Source organism: Populus euphratica, unplaced genomic scaffold, assembly GCF_000495115.2.
Source record: "Populus euphratica unplaced genomic scaffold, PopEup_1.0 scaffold273.1, whole genome shotgun sequence".
Taxonomy (NCBI): Eukaryota; Viridiplantae; Streptophyta; class Magnoliopsida; order Malpighiales; family Salicaceae; genus Populus; species Populus euphratica.
In genome coordinates, this window is record NW_011500153.1 from 278,605 (window position 1) to 293,149 (window position 14,545).

The window sequence follows — 14,545 nt, forward strand, 5'->3', positions numbered from 1 at the left end:
AAGAAGAACATGCATGCCTTTTTTTAATCCACCCAAGCAAATTAAACACCTCAACCAGAAACTCCAATTGAAAAGCAAATTACCCATGTTCTTATATAGTTTATACATGCAAGAAAATGAAAAACTAGACGGCATGATCATATTTTGAAGCATATCAAAACATGAGCTTAAGTTATTATACTCAATCATCTAGTTAGTATACGACATACCAGAGGCCTAATCACGTTGAATTAATTCATAAGCATTTACAGATATTAGCTTAAGAAATTATACAAACAACTCATTGACACTGTACATAACACAAATTACGTTATGTCCATGGCAACACGAGTGGAACATGCAATTTCACTTGTTTTGTACGACATCAATATTTAATTCGTATGCTACCTAACTAGTCCGAAACCATATATATATATATGGCTTTAAATATAGATGTTGTGTTCATCTAATTCCAATATCTCCTTTTCATCATTTCTTGAAATTGAAACCGTAAGGATGGTGAAGATAATACTAGTATATTGTGTTCTTTTCCTGTTATTTGCAGCCTCCTACCAAGCATCCAATGTGGTCTACAATGTCGTCAAACTTGGAGCGAAGTCAGACGGCAAGATCGATTCTACCGAAGCATTTACGAAGGCATGGACGCTAGCATGTAGCTCAACATGGCCAGCCATGGTATATGTTCCTCAGGGGAGTTTCTTGATCAAACCTGTAGTGTTTGGGGGTCCATGCAAGAATAAAATATTGTTCTCCATTGATGGAACAATTGTGGCACCATCAAATTACTCGGGTTTCGGCAATTCTGGATTTTGGATTTTGTTCTACAAGGTCACTGGGATTACTGTTTATGGTGGCACTATTGATGCAAAAGGAGGTAGCTTTTGGGCTTGCCGGAATGCTGGAAACAATTGTCCGCCAGGATCTAGGGTATGCTACTTATTAGTATTCTAATTGCATATCATTGAGGTATGGATAACAAAAGGTCTTTAATTTCTTGATTATTCAATGTTGCAGTCCATATCATTTGTGGCATCTAGCAACATCATGGTTAGCGGATTAACATCAATCAACAGTCAAATGTTTCACATTTCTATAGACCATTGCCATAACATTACACTTGAAAACATGAAGATTAGTGCCCCTAGTTGGAGTCCCAACACCGATGGCATACACATGCAATCTTCTACTGGAATTTCCATCACCAACAGTATGATACAGACAGGAGATGATTGCATATCCATAGGTCCTGGCTCCAAGAATTTGAGGATCCATCGCATTGCTTGTGGTCCTGGACATGGAATAAGGTCTATTGATTTTCACTTCAATTTTTTTCTATTTTTCCTGATTGATTAATTCATAATGAGACAAAGCTTATTCCAAAAGAAAAAAACATTTTTCCTTCTAACGTCTTGATAAAACATTCTTTATGCTCTTGCAGCATTGGTAGTCTAGCCCTGCATCAAAATGAAGATGGCGTGGAGGATGTCAAGGTAACGAGTGTTGTTTTCATGGGAACTCAAAACGGAGTTAGGATAAAATCATGGGGAAGACCAAGCACAGGGTATGCTCGAAACGTTGTTTTTGAAAACATTATCATGAAATATGTCTATAATCCAATCATCATTGATCAAAACTACTGCCCTAGTGCCAAAGGTTGTCCTAAGCATAGCTCTGGAGTGAAGATTAGTGGAGTGACATATAAGAACATAAAGGGAACATCTGCCACACAATTAGCAATGAATTTTGTTTGCAGTTCAAGTAATCCATGTAAAGGACTCAAATTGGAAGACATAAAGCTAACGTATTACAAAAAATCAGCCGCTGCCACATCGTTTTGTAAGAATGCAAGTGGGAGCAGTAAGGGACTAGTGATTCCCCCGAGTTGTCTCTGAAGACAAAAGCAAATTATTTCTTCATATTCAAATTCATTGATATTCATTAATAAACTCAAAGAATGTGACTGGATATAATATAAGTGTTATGTATAAAATACAAGAAGAATAATATTTTTTATATATAATAATCAAGAAGAATAATATTTCTATCAATTATTGACTTCCTTTTCTTTTTCTTTCCTTTCTTTTATTTTCTTTCCAATTCCTTTGTTTTTACAAGTCTATATAAATAAGGTTGCAATTAGTTAGTATATTAGGAAAAACATTTTGGGAATTTATTCTCCAACATAAACGTTAATATTGTCAAAAACATTTTAGGAATTTTGTTTTAAAAATGGTTAATAGACATATCAATTTGAGATCAAAATAAAGTAGAGTTCATTTACTTTTGAGGTAAAACTTTGGTGGAATTTATTCTTTAACATAAACATTAATATTTTTGCATGGTACGGCATTGCGACAATCATCTATTGTCATATATTGTACCTATTTGGCAAATATATGAAGACACAATTTCTTATCTTTTATTAGTGGAAAAGAAAATGGGAGTTGTCATATCTAGTATTTTAGTCACTAAGAACCTTAACTAATCTCAGAAAATAGACAATAATTATGTTAAGGTATTAGCACCTCAAATATGCCTTAGGTAAATTGCATTGTTTAATTGTCTAATAAAAAACAAAGAGCTTGTCATGTTTTTTTATTGTTGATCCGTTTATGGTTTAAGAAAAGTCCTCATTGGTAAAGAGATTCTTATCTTATCAAGTAAAAACTAATCGTTTTAATGTCAACAAAATAATTTAATATGTGGAATATGTTTTACGTATAAGGTCGTAACCTCAGATACTAAAAGAAAACATATTAATTTTTTTAAATTTTTTGAAATATTAGCCTAATACTAAAAGAAAACATATTAATTTTTTAAATTTTTTGAAATATTAGCCTAGGTCTCGTGACTTTTATAAACCGGTTACTAAAACTAAAATGCATGCTAAAATATGTTTTTTAAAATTTTCTTTTCATGAAAATACGATATGATTTGTTTTTGGAAACTTGGTCTTATTCAAGAAAACAAGATTTTTTTTTTTTTTTTTTTCAACATTTCGAAGAAAATCAGGTAATTTTCTTTTTTTCAACATTTCGAAGAAAATCAGGTATTTTAATATTAGATTTGTATTTTTATAATACAAAAATACAAACTAATATTACGCAAAATTGATAGAAAAATATATGGGATAATCACAAATTTTTTTGAAAAGATTTTTTGAACTTTTTTGAAATTTTTTGGGCCAAATCAAACCCAGTCCAATACATTTTAGGTCTAGGCCTGACTTGTCCGGCCCAATAAATAATGGAGTAGCTCTCCATTATTCACACAAAATAGTAGAGCAGCCAGGGAATGAAGAAGAAGAAGATGAAAGGGAAAGGGAGGAGGGTTAACCTGTGGTGTTACTAGTGGTGGCGGAGAGGAAGCCAACGATGGTTCACGGAGGTTATTGCGGTGGTGGGTAGTGTTTGCTGCAGTTTTTTTCTTCTTCTTCCCCATGTAGAGGCGCTAACCTCTGTTTTTTTCCCCTTCCTCATCTGCTTTTGTTTATTCTTCTTTATTTTTCTTCCTCTCTCTCTTTCTGGTCCCTCGTCTCTTTCTCTCCACTTTCGTTGTTTTCTTTTTGTTTTTCTTCTCTTTATTCTATTTTGTTTCTCTCCTATCTAGTTTCAAGAACAATCTTCTCTAAATCTTTCAATCTCTAAGCACTTCTCCCCCTCTCTATAAAAATTCCCTCATGTAAAAAATGTATTCTCTTTTGACCCTTTGTTCGTCTCTATTTTTTTCAAAATCTTTCTCTCTTCTCAAAATACTCTCTCCTCTGTTCGTCTTTCTCTCTGCCAAAAATTTCCCTTCTTTTCCCCGTCTTTCCCCCTGTTATTCTCTGTTTTTCATTTCCTTCCCTTTCCTCCTCCTCATTCCTCTTTTTTCCAAATCTTTCTCTCTTCTCAAAACCCTCTGTTTCTTGTTCCCTTCAAAGAAATTTTTGCCCTCCGGTTTGTTCTGCTCCCCCTGCTCTATCCCATTGTGATGCAAGGGGGAACGAGGCTACCTTACCTTTACAAGGTAAGGTGGCCAGCCATTTGCAGGGCATGGGGCCCTTCTCTTTTATTTATCTCGTTGGCAGGGTATGTAGGAGCATGGGCTGTGTTAGGTTTATGCAGGTGGGAGGGGAAAGAGAGAGGGCAAATAGTGGGAAAATAACATTTAAAAAATAGCTTCTGCTTCCCCTACTACACGTCTAAGAGAAGAAGAATAATGCCATTTCAAAACGGCACCATACTATGATTTTCTTTTGGAAAAAAGAAATGAATTTGGAAATAACTCAAAAATAGGTTATGAATAATATAATTTAAAAAATTATAGATGATAAAAGAAACCTTGATTGACATATTTTTTATGAAATCTAAAAACTCTATCTTACATGTTATATCCTAATTTTGTACTCCTTATGTTTGTAAAAAGTATGGAAAAAAAACATGTCTTTTCAATAAATTTAACATATTTTAATCATTTTTATTTAATTTTTATTAAAAATAAATAAATAAATCATAAAAAATAAATATATAAAATATACACATAAACACAAAGTTGGGGTTTGAAAGTGGACCAATAATTGAGTATCACAAAAAAAATGTTTGAAAATTTTTGGGTCATGATTGAGCATTGAATTGAAGAAGACATATAAGAAGAAAATGATTTGATTTGGCTAAGATTGAAAGAAATTGGATGAGTTCAAAACAAATAATCAAGTTAAAAATCAATTAAGGATCTAATTGAAAAACAAATTGACTTTAAAATAAAGATTGGAAGAAGTAACGACTAAAATGAAAGAAATAAAGAAATTAAAGGAGTCTTCCTAATTTAGCTAGGGGAGAAATCGAAAGAAATTAGGAAAAAATGAGAAAATTAACCAAAAAAATAGAAGTTTAGAGATTGAAGAGCAAAAGGTATTGAAATAGGAGGACTTGTCTTAAATTTTGCTTAATTCATTTAGGAAACCTAATTCTAATTAAGGAAAATAAATGACACTATTTCACTTAATGTGAAATGATTGGTTTTGCCTAAATTAGAAAAGGACATAATGACATTATTTTACTTAATGTGAAATGACTTGTTTTGTCTAAATTAGAAAAGGACATATTATGAAGATTCAAAGCAAAAATGTCATTTTGTTCCTAAAAGTTTGTAGATTTCTGGTAATTGAAGAAGATAATAAAATAAGATTTTCGGTAAAATAGGAGGCTTAAACTAATATGGCAGTCATTCTATCTTTATATATATAAATAGGGAAACATATAGATGATAATTTAGACCATACTACATAGAATAAATCTATACAAGAAAATTATAATATTTCATATAATATAACATATTCCATAATACACCACCTCAAGTTGAAGGAGGTGTTCATATGAAGTTTGGACTGTAAATAAATAAAAGTAGAATGAGATAACAGCTTAAAAAGAATATCAACCTATTGGTCATTGGAGGATATGAAATGAATCTGAATCTCTTTTTTAGCTACTTATCATTTTTTAGCTACTTATCATGAACTAAGTGATAATCAACTTCAATATGCTTTGCATCACACGTCCCCCGCGCGACGATTCAACAATTTTCATTATCTTACTTGATTTGAGAGTCGCCACCTAGTATTTAACTGAGGGCTACTAGAAAACCCAGGTGCGCTAATCTTTGTCAAATATTTAAGGTAAGGGACTGATAATGACTAAGAAAGATATTAATACCCCTAGCACACCCTATTTAAGGTAAACTGCTTTATGTTTCATGTGATTTGAAAATTTTAAATGTTAATCAAATTCTAAGAGTTCAATAAATTAGTTATTAAATCCTACAATATATGTAAAAACATGTTCTTATATTTTCATGGAAAATACAAAATGATTTTATATGTCCTTGAGGTATTTGACCATATTCAAATTAAACACTTAATTCTTTTTGTCTTTTTGATTTTTATATAATTCAATAACATAAAAAAAATACAAACACACATACACACATATTTTTTTATTATGATTTTCTCATGCACCATTTTTGACAAGTAAAAAAAAATAATAAAATTCAAAAATCAAATACAATTTACAAATTACAAAATAAACCCCCAAAATTTACAAGAATGGTAGAGAAGTCCTTCTGCAACTACAAGTATAATGACTGGAGGGCTTTTAGGCATCTGAATAGTATGACATGTCTTCTTCACACACCACCGTCACTAGTAGTGCGTGGGTTCACGTGCCACCGTGAAAAACAGGAAACAGGGGGTCTGTAACAGGCCCCTTTGCTCTTCCATTCCTTACCGGCGGTGACACCCACCGTCACCTGCAAGAAGCAAAAATACAAGTAGTTGTTTTTAATATTCTTTACTTTTTCACTGATCTGTTTTTTTTCTCCTTCAGATCTGCTTTTCTCAGGTCTTTCTTGGTTTGTTGTTCTTTCTTTCTTCTTCAAGTGGCAGGTCATGGTGGATGCGGACAGCACTGGCTTTGAGCTGATGTTCTGGTCGTTGCTGTTGAGTAAGTGGGAGTTGTTGCCCGGTCGGTAAGTTCGGTGTATTCTATCGTGCTTGGGTTGTTGGATCTGGAGCCAAGCTTTGTTGCACACGCCGCAAACAGGCCAGGCGTGTGGATGGCTAGATCAGCAACTTTCTTCCTTCTCTTTCATTTCTACAATGACGGTGGTGTCTACCGCTGCCATGGTTGGGAGACCAGCACCCTTAAAATCTTGCTTTTCTACCCCCTTCTACTGTCCTTCGGCCTCCCTTCTTATTTCCCTATAGTCTCTATAATGAGCTGCTGGAGAAGGGATGCTACTGCTGGCCAGTTGATGGTGGTTGGCCGAGAGAGGGTCTAAAGTCTGTTGATGAGGGAATAGATGGCATTCCCGGTTGGGACAGTCGGCTGAGAGGGGGGAATGGAGGATCTAAAAATGTCAGGGGTCCTTGGCTATCTAGTTGTGGGAGAGGAAAAACTAAGGACGTCGGGGGACACTAGATGCGTTTTTAGAAAATGAGAGGGGAGCTGCGTCTTCTTTTTGCTTTAAGAGGGAGAACGGTGGTTGCTGTGTTTTTTGGAGAAGATGGGAATTAGGGTTGTATGTTGATGACCGGGCAAAAGGATGCTCTCAGTCGGTTGAGGTTTGTTTTGGGGCTGAGGGGAAAGAAAATGGGGACTGTTGTGGAAAGAGAAACGACAATAAGGAAGAGAGCCATAGGGTTCTCCCTGGTTTTGGTCCCTCATGAGGGGAAGGGTGGCGGCCGACTTGTGGTTGTGTTTGGCCAGGAAAGGGGAGTTGGCTCTGGTTTGCTTTGGCAGAGAAGACCAAGGAAGAGGGAGGTGAGATGGCCCAGGGGGAACAGTTAGGGAGGCGGCACATGTTTTTTTTGGCCACCGGGAAGTCAGCCGCTTGGACCAGGGAGAAGAAAAGGTTTTTTAAGGTTTTCTTTTTCTTTTCTCTTTTCACAATTTTTTCATCCCCCGAAATTTTTCTCCCCCCACCTATTTTTTACTGTAGACTAGTATTTATAAGCAACATGTTACTATATTTTCAAACTAGTCCCTTAACCTTTTGTTTTCTTTTGATTTTTTTCTTTTTCTTGAAAATTTTGATTTTTCTTATTTTTTGAATTTTTGAAAGGAAGTAATATTAATGTCGACTCAATCAAGAAAAAATAGTGATTGTAAAATTAACGTATTAAAAGTTGAACGCATTCAAATAGCTTTGAAAATTTAAATCTTCCTGAGATGATGTTGAAAATGCTAAAAATGATGCAGATATATCAAAATACAATTTTTTTTGGGTTTTCATTTTTTTTGCTATTTTTGTTTTTTCTAAAATTTTATCAAAAACCTGGGTGAAAAATTGGGTAGCAACAGATGCCCTCTTTTTACAATGCTTACGAAATAAAAACTCCTAAATGTTTTGCATTGTAAACTTGTAAAGAAAACAAAAGTTTTTCCTGGCTTACTAAGTGATCCATTCAGCTGAGGACATTGCTTTTTAAAAGAAAATGGTCTCATTATCTTGGATGACTTGCCCGTTTTGAAGAAAAGTGGTCTATTTTCACGGGCAACCTGCTCATACACTCACACTAGTCTATTTTTCTTAGGCAACTTGCCCACGCATACTCACGCTGGTCTATTTTCAAGGGCGACCTGCCCACACATACTCATTGTGGTCTATTTTCAGGGACCTTCAGCCTACGCACATTTTCTCTAGTCTATTTTCACAGGCGACCTACCCATACATATTCATTGTGGTCTATTTTCAAGGGCGATCTACTCACATATACTCATGCTTGTCTATTTTCATGGGCAACCTGCCCAAATATACTCATTATGGTCTATTTTCAAGAGCGACTTACCCACATATACTCATGTTGGTATATTTTCACAGGTGACCTCCTCTTTTGATTGAGTTACCTTGAGATCCCATTTAACGATTCCTTTTAACCAAAGCTAAGCTCTTTGTGTGGTTGGGCTAACTTGAGATTTCATCTAGTAATCCCCTTTAATCAAAACCAAAGAATGTGTGTATGGTCTTATTGTAAATGGGTGACCTACTCAGAAAAAATGATGGTCTCATTGTGATAGGTGACCTACCTAGAAAAAATGATAATGGTCTTATTATGATGGGTGACCTATCTAAATTAAAGATAATGGTCTTATTATGGCGGGTGATCTACCCACATGAAAGATGATGGTCTCATTATGATAGGTGAATTACCCAAATATAAGATTATTAAAATATGAATTAGTCTCATTGTTATGGGTGACCTGCTCAGATGGAAGATGGTCTCATTATGATAGGTGACCTACCTAAATGAAAGATAATGGTCTCATTATGATGGGTGACCTATCCAAAGAAAAAAAATGATGGAAGATGGTTTCGTTGTGATGGGTGACCTACCCAGAAAAAAAATAATGGTCTCATTGTGATGGGTGACCTACCCAGATGAAGAGTGGAAAGTGGTCTCATTGTTATGGGTGACCTATCCAGAAAAATAATGGTCTCATTATGATGGTTGACCTACCCAAATATAAAGTGTAAAGTGGTCTCATTATTTTGGGTGACCTACTTAGAAAAAAGTGAAAAGCGATCTCATTATAATGGGTGACCTACCCAGGTAAAAACATGGAGAATGGTCTCATTGTAATGGGTGACCTACCTAAAAAAAGATGATAGAAAAAAAATATATAAAGTGGTCTTATTGTTATGGGTGACTTACCTAAATGATAGAATATGACTTACCTAGCAAAAAGACTTAGCAAGCGAAATCCTAACAGGATAAGGCTGACAAACGGGGCTTTCTAATTGCAGGATTGACTTGAAGACTCCTCTTGATGATAGGGTTAATCTCCTCGTTTCTTTGAGATTCTTTTACTGGCAGGGTTCATCTCATTCTCTTCTCATTCTAGGATTTAAATTGATTCTTTGTTATTATCAACTCAATGATTCTTTCTGTCCACAATCTTGTTGGGCTTCATTGAGGATCTTCCTGTAACAAATCATAAATACGTGCAATTCTTTGAGGTTAGATGATATACATGCATTCTTATCTGATTTGAAATATAACTCCCCTTCTTTTTGTTGCTCCATCGTCAGAGGGTGCCTTTGTTCTTTTGATTCACAGGCTCATTCATATGCTAGCCTTCCATTTAGATGAGAGTGCAATGCCCATCCTAGGTTGCCCGTGATGATTACTGTTCTTGTTGTTCATCAAACTTAACCATGCCCCCAAGTATGGTGCTGTTTGATTCATCATGAAGGAGCTTAACCATTCATCTTCTAGATTCTCTTGACAATTGTTCTCTCATTGATTAGGCGCATCGTGCCAACACCTATCAAGGTTGTCTATCAGTCATGAACACGCTTTCAGTTGAAACATATTATTCAAGTATATATTGTGAAAACCTGTTAAATTATAATCTGAGTAAAATAAATAAAGTACTGAATAGATTAAATAAAAGAATTTCAAGTATTGTAATTGGATACAATAGAATAAAATATAAGATGTTAAGGTGGAATTCAGGAAAAAGAAGAGTTGAGTGACAAAAATAGAAATGAGAAGAAATGAGGGCCAATGTGTAAATAAGTAAAATTTTGACTATAAATGCTCCATTTTTTCTCTTTTAGCCGTGAGCTTTAAACAAAGAGAGGGGGAAGAATTATGTGATTTTTCTACTGAAATTCTCATTGATTTTACTAATTAAAGTGAGTAATTAGAGTGACTAACTTAATTAAACATCAAGAGGGGGTTGATTTTAAGGTGGTGGGTGCATTTAAGGAAGGATTTCAAGCTCGGGTTTGAAGAGAGAGAATAAGAAAACTTGATTTTTCTTGCATTCTTTCCTTAAATCCTTATCAAAATGAGGTAAATAACATGCTCCAAATAATTAATTCCTTTAATTTTATGTTTGATAAAGGATTATGCAAAATTATGATTATGTGAAATTGTGGATTTATGTTATAATTTATAGGAATGATGTAAATTATATTTGAACCATATTAGAAAGCATGAATTATGATTAGGTAAGTGTTTAATTTTAAGTAAAAGAAACACAAATTATTTTTCCTCATTTTAATTGAATATTTGGCCAAAAGAGGAATAATTTAGGGGATTTGAGGTTTAATATAATTGTTTGGAAAATATGGGTAGATGAAGGTTTATAAGTGTTATTATATGAATGGAGTAAGAATTTTTCAAAGAGAAAAGAAAAATCTTCACGTCCTTCCCTAGGTTGTTTTTGGCTAAATAAAGAAGAAAATTAGATAATGGAATTTAAATAATATTATTGAGGAATGTTACCAAATTGAAAACAATTGATATTGATAGGTTAAATTGTATAGGGACTTTTGTGAAAAAATAAGTAAATGTTTCAAAAAGGAGGGTTTTGTGATCCTTGAATTAAAAGTCAATTAAACTTAATTAAGGGTGTTGGATTTAATCAAAGAATATATACTGGGTATTAGAATTTTTACTGGTTCGAATGAATGAACAATGACAAAGTAATTTTTGTTGGTACAAAGAAGGCCGCAGGACCTAATCAGCAACAAGGAACATCTTCACGCGCACAGACACCAAGTATGTGTTTGACACCTTGGAGTAATTAATTAGTTTATATTTTTTTATTATTGTAGAATGAATTTTTATAGATTGTAAATGCTAGTACTAGTTACTGGAAATAATGCCCTAGTGAATGGGCAAGCCTTGAAAAATTATTTTTTAGAAATAATGCCCTCATGAATGTGCAAGCCTTGAAAATTATTTCCTGGTTACTGAAAATAATGCCCTGGTGAATGAGCAAGCCTTGAAAAATTATTTCCTGGTTACCAGAAATAATACCCTGGTGAATGAGCAATTATTGAAAATTATGCCCTAGTGAATGGGCAAGTCTTGAAAAATTATTTCCTGGTTACTAGAAATAATGCCCTAATGAATGGGCAGTTACTAGAAATTATACCCTGGTGAATAGGCAAGCCTTGAAGATCATTTTTTGATTACTGGAATTTATACCTGGTTGAATGGCCATGTTAAGAAAATTAAATTACAAATTAATGGGATAATCACTCAATGTAAAATAGATTAATTGTAAAACTTTGAAGTTAAATATGTTGGTTTGTGGGAGACACTCTTGATATTTTTAGTTTAGTAGATTTATCCCTATATCTAGAAGAGAATTTATAAAATTAGAAACTTCAAAAGAAAATAAGACAATTTATTCTATGATATAGAAGTCACTTTAATGTATATAAATAATTAGCCCTTAATCAATTACTTATTGAAATGTGCAATTGTTTTAATCATATTTCATGTGATAATGCTTTTAAGTACATCGCACCCTCGATCTAGAAAGTAGATGCATGGATAAATAATTTTGTTATGTGATTAATGTAATTAGAAGAACTAATATTTTGTTGTAATATATTTCCATATCAAAAAATGTAATGTTTAACTTATTATCTTTGTATGATGTAATTTATAATGTTATTACTATTATTAAGTTGAATGATGGTTGGTTGTGTATATATTTGAGCACAAATACTTTAAAAAAAAAAAAGATGATGCATGTTAAGAATTTATTAGTTTTATTATAGTGTTATATAGAAAATAGAATTGAGATATTAAAACATGCTTGAGTTTTTGAAGTCCAAATGATGGGATGAATATTGTGATTGATGTTACAAGTTGAGAAATGATTGAGTCGATAACTTGGTATCTAAAAAATACAAAGGAAACTTTGCCAAAATTTCAGGAAAAATATATATTTAAAAAAAATTGGTAACTACGAATATATATCATATATTTTGAGTTTAAACTTTGAGATTGTTACATATATGGTCATCCACCTTCATGGAACTGCCACGTCATCCCGACATGCATCTCATACTTTGCAGGGAAAGGCTCATCGTTGTAAGCTCAATGTTCTTCTCTATGGATTCCTCTCAGCTTGTCAAATTAGCTTATACAAAGAAATGATTTGGCATTATTAATGATGTTGATCACCTATATTCATGTAGTGAAGTGCGTCTTTGAGCTTCAAAATAGATGGTCCTACAGTCAATCTTGGTGGTGTGCATCCGTTCGATATTCATTCAAATGCACTCACACAATAACATCTGTCATGAGTCATAGCTGGGTTTTAGAGGGTAACCCAAGCTAATGATAATAAAATACCCTTCAAGTGCAACGTTGCTCATCAATTGCTGCTGAAGTTCACTAAATCACATACTGTCATTGAACAACATTGCCCCTAATATGATCTGAATGTGTTCATTCATTGATTAATCATTTAATCATCTTTCTTTACCCTCGGCTAATCTAAATACTATTTGTTTTCCTTCACAGGGTCCACTATATTGCTTCTAGGTGGTCAACTTTTCTAGGAGTGTTGAGAAATATTGATGTCGTTTTTCTCAAGGATTTTGCAAACTCAATCGATGTTCTTGTTTGAAAATCTTTCTTGTTGTAAAAACAAATCTAATATTTCAAAGATCATTTCTATTCAAAGTCTAGTTGTTGAGATGAAATCAAAGATATGTCTATTTTTTTTAATATTTTTTTGAAATTCAAGCTTCTTTGGTCAAAGCCCCAACACACTATTCAATGTAGTCCTTTAATTGTCTTGTATCTTGAAAACAAAAATGACCTGTTGTAAGATTAAAATGACTTTTTTCATAGTTCTTTATGTCAGTTTTAATCTTTGATCTTGGGTATATGTTTTCATGGTATGTGATGAGGTAACCTTCTGTGAATTTCAAGAAACAAAAGACTCAAGTTAAAACTTGAGGATTCATCAAGAAAGATTATTTTTTTTCTAGCACCAATTTTATCAGCATGCATAATAATCAGTAGCTTGATTCATGAAGTCACAACCCTTATGGAACAACTCCTCAAGTTTTGAGATTGCCATTTATTGGTTTAGATTGCTTACTTGATTAAAAAGGGTTTTTTTTTTTAAGCACATAATGCAGGCTATGATTCATGGTTTATGAAAAAAAAGAAAAATTCAGGCTCAAAAGGTGGTTGAGGGCGTCAAAGACCCAGGATCAACATCAACTTTTCATCAACTCTCTTTCTTTTATTATCATAGTAGAGAAAGTGACATATAACCTTGTTAATCTCAAATATTAGAATTCTCTTAACATAGGTCATAATGCAAATCCAACTTTTTATGTGATCAATAAGCAATCTAATATTTTTAAAGATATTAGAGGCTTTATCATAGACACACCAAATGAAGCTTGATTTTATTTTTTTTTACCTTTGGCATTTGCTATATCTTTCTTAAATTGAAACCTTTTTTTTTCCTCTTAGAATTGATAAGCATTCTCCTTCCATTCCAATCTTTTTTTTCTTTTTCTTCTTCTTATTTTATTTTATTTTTTTGCTTTTACATAGCCTTCCTCAAAGTTTTCTTGGATGGCTCTCAATCTATGGCTTTTCTTCCTTTAGCCCTTTCTTAATCATTGGACTTTTATTCTAAGCCTTTTTTTTATCCATTAATTCTATCAGTGTCTTCAAGATATCTATCACTTGCCCCTAATATAGGGTGTGATCCTAGTCAAGGTTTCTTTTTAAAAGAAAATATTTTACCAAGCTTAAAATAGGACTACAAGGGATAATATTTCAAGAAATGTGAAAGGATAATAAAGATGGTCTTTTCTCATTTCAAGCAAGGTTAGATAGAAATGATAAATTTTAACTTCATCTAGTGTAATCATTTGAACTTGTAAGAATCATGATTCATGAGTCCATAACTACTGAATCCACTACATGTCATTATGCATACTACTAAAACTTAGCTATAATATGTGTGGTTTAGTTTCAGGAGGTATAAGTTCAAAATTGTCTGGTCACCTCATGTTATTTTCAAGTATCGAGTCATTTCTGTAATAAAAATACTTTTAATCTTCAGGGTTGATTAATCTTAATCACATGTTAGAGCTTGGTTAAAATATTTTGTCAAAATAACCTTCAAAGAAACATCTCATGCTTTCAGAACAACAAAGAGACAAAGAAAAGACATGTTTCATTAAAGAATAAGATGTGATTTTAAAACAAAATGGAAAATGGAAAAAA

General features: G+C 33.1%; 1 protein-coding gene across 1 annotated transcript; it reads left to right on the forward strand.

The window, feature by feature from the left end:
* The first annotated feature begins 470 nt into the window (after positions 1–470).
* On the forward strand, positions 471–1,993 carry LOC105111041 (polygalacturonase-like). The gene is made up of 3 exons (XM_011006275.1): positions 471–927; positions 1,015–1,304; positions 1,439–1,993. The coding sequence occupies exons 1-3, from the start codon at positions 496–498 to the stop codon at positions 1,890–1,892; spliced, it is 1,176 nt and encodes a 391-aa protein (XP_011004577.1). The 5' UTR covers positions 471–495; the 3' UTR covers positions 1,893–1,993.
* The last annotated feature ends 12,552 nt before the right edge of the window (positions 1,994–14,545 follow it).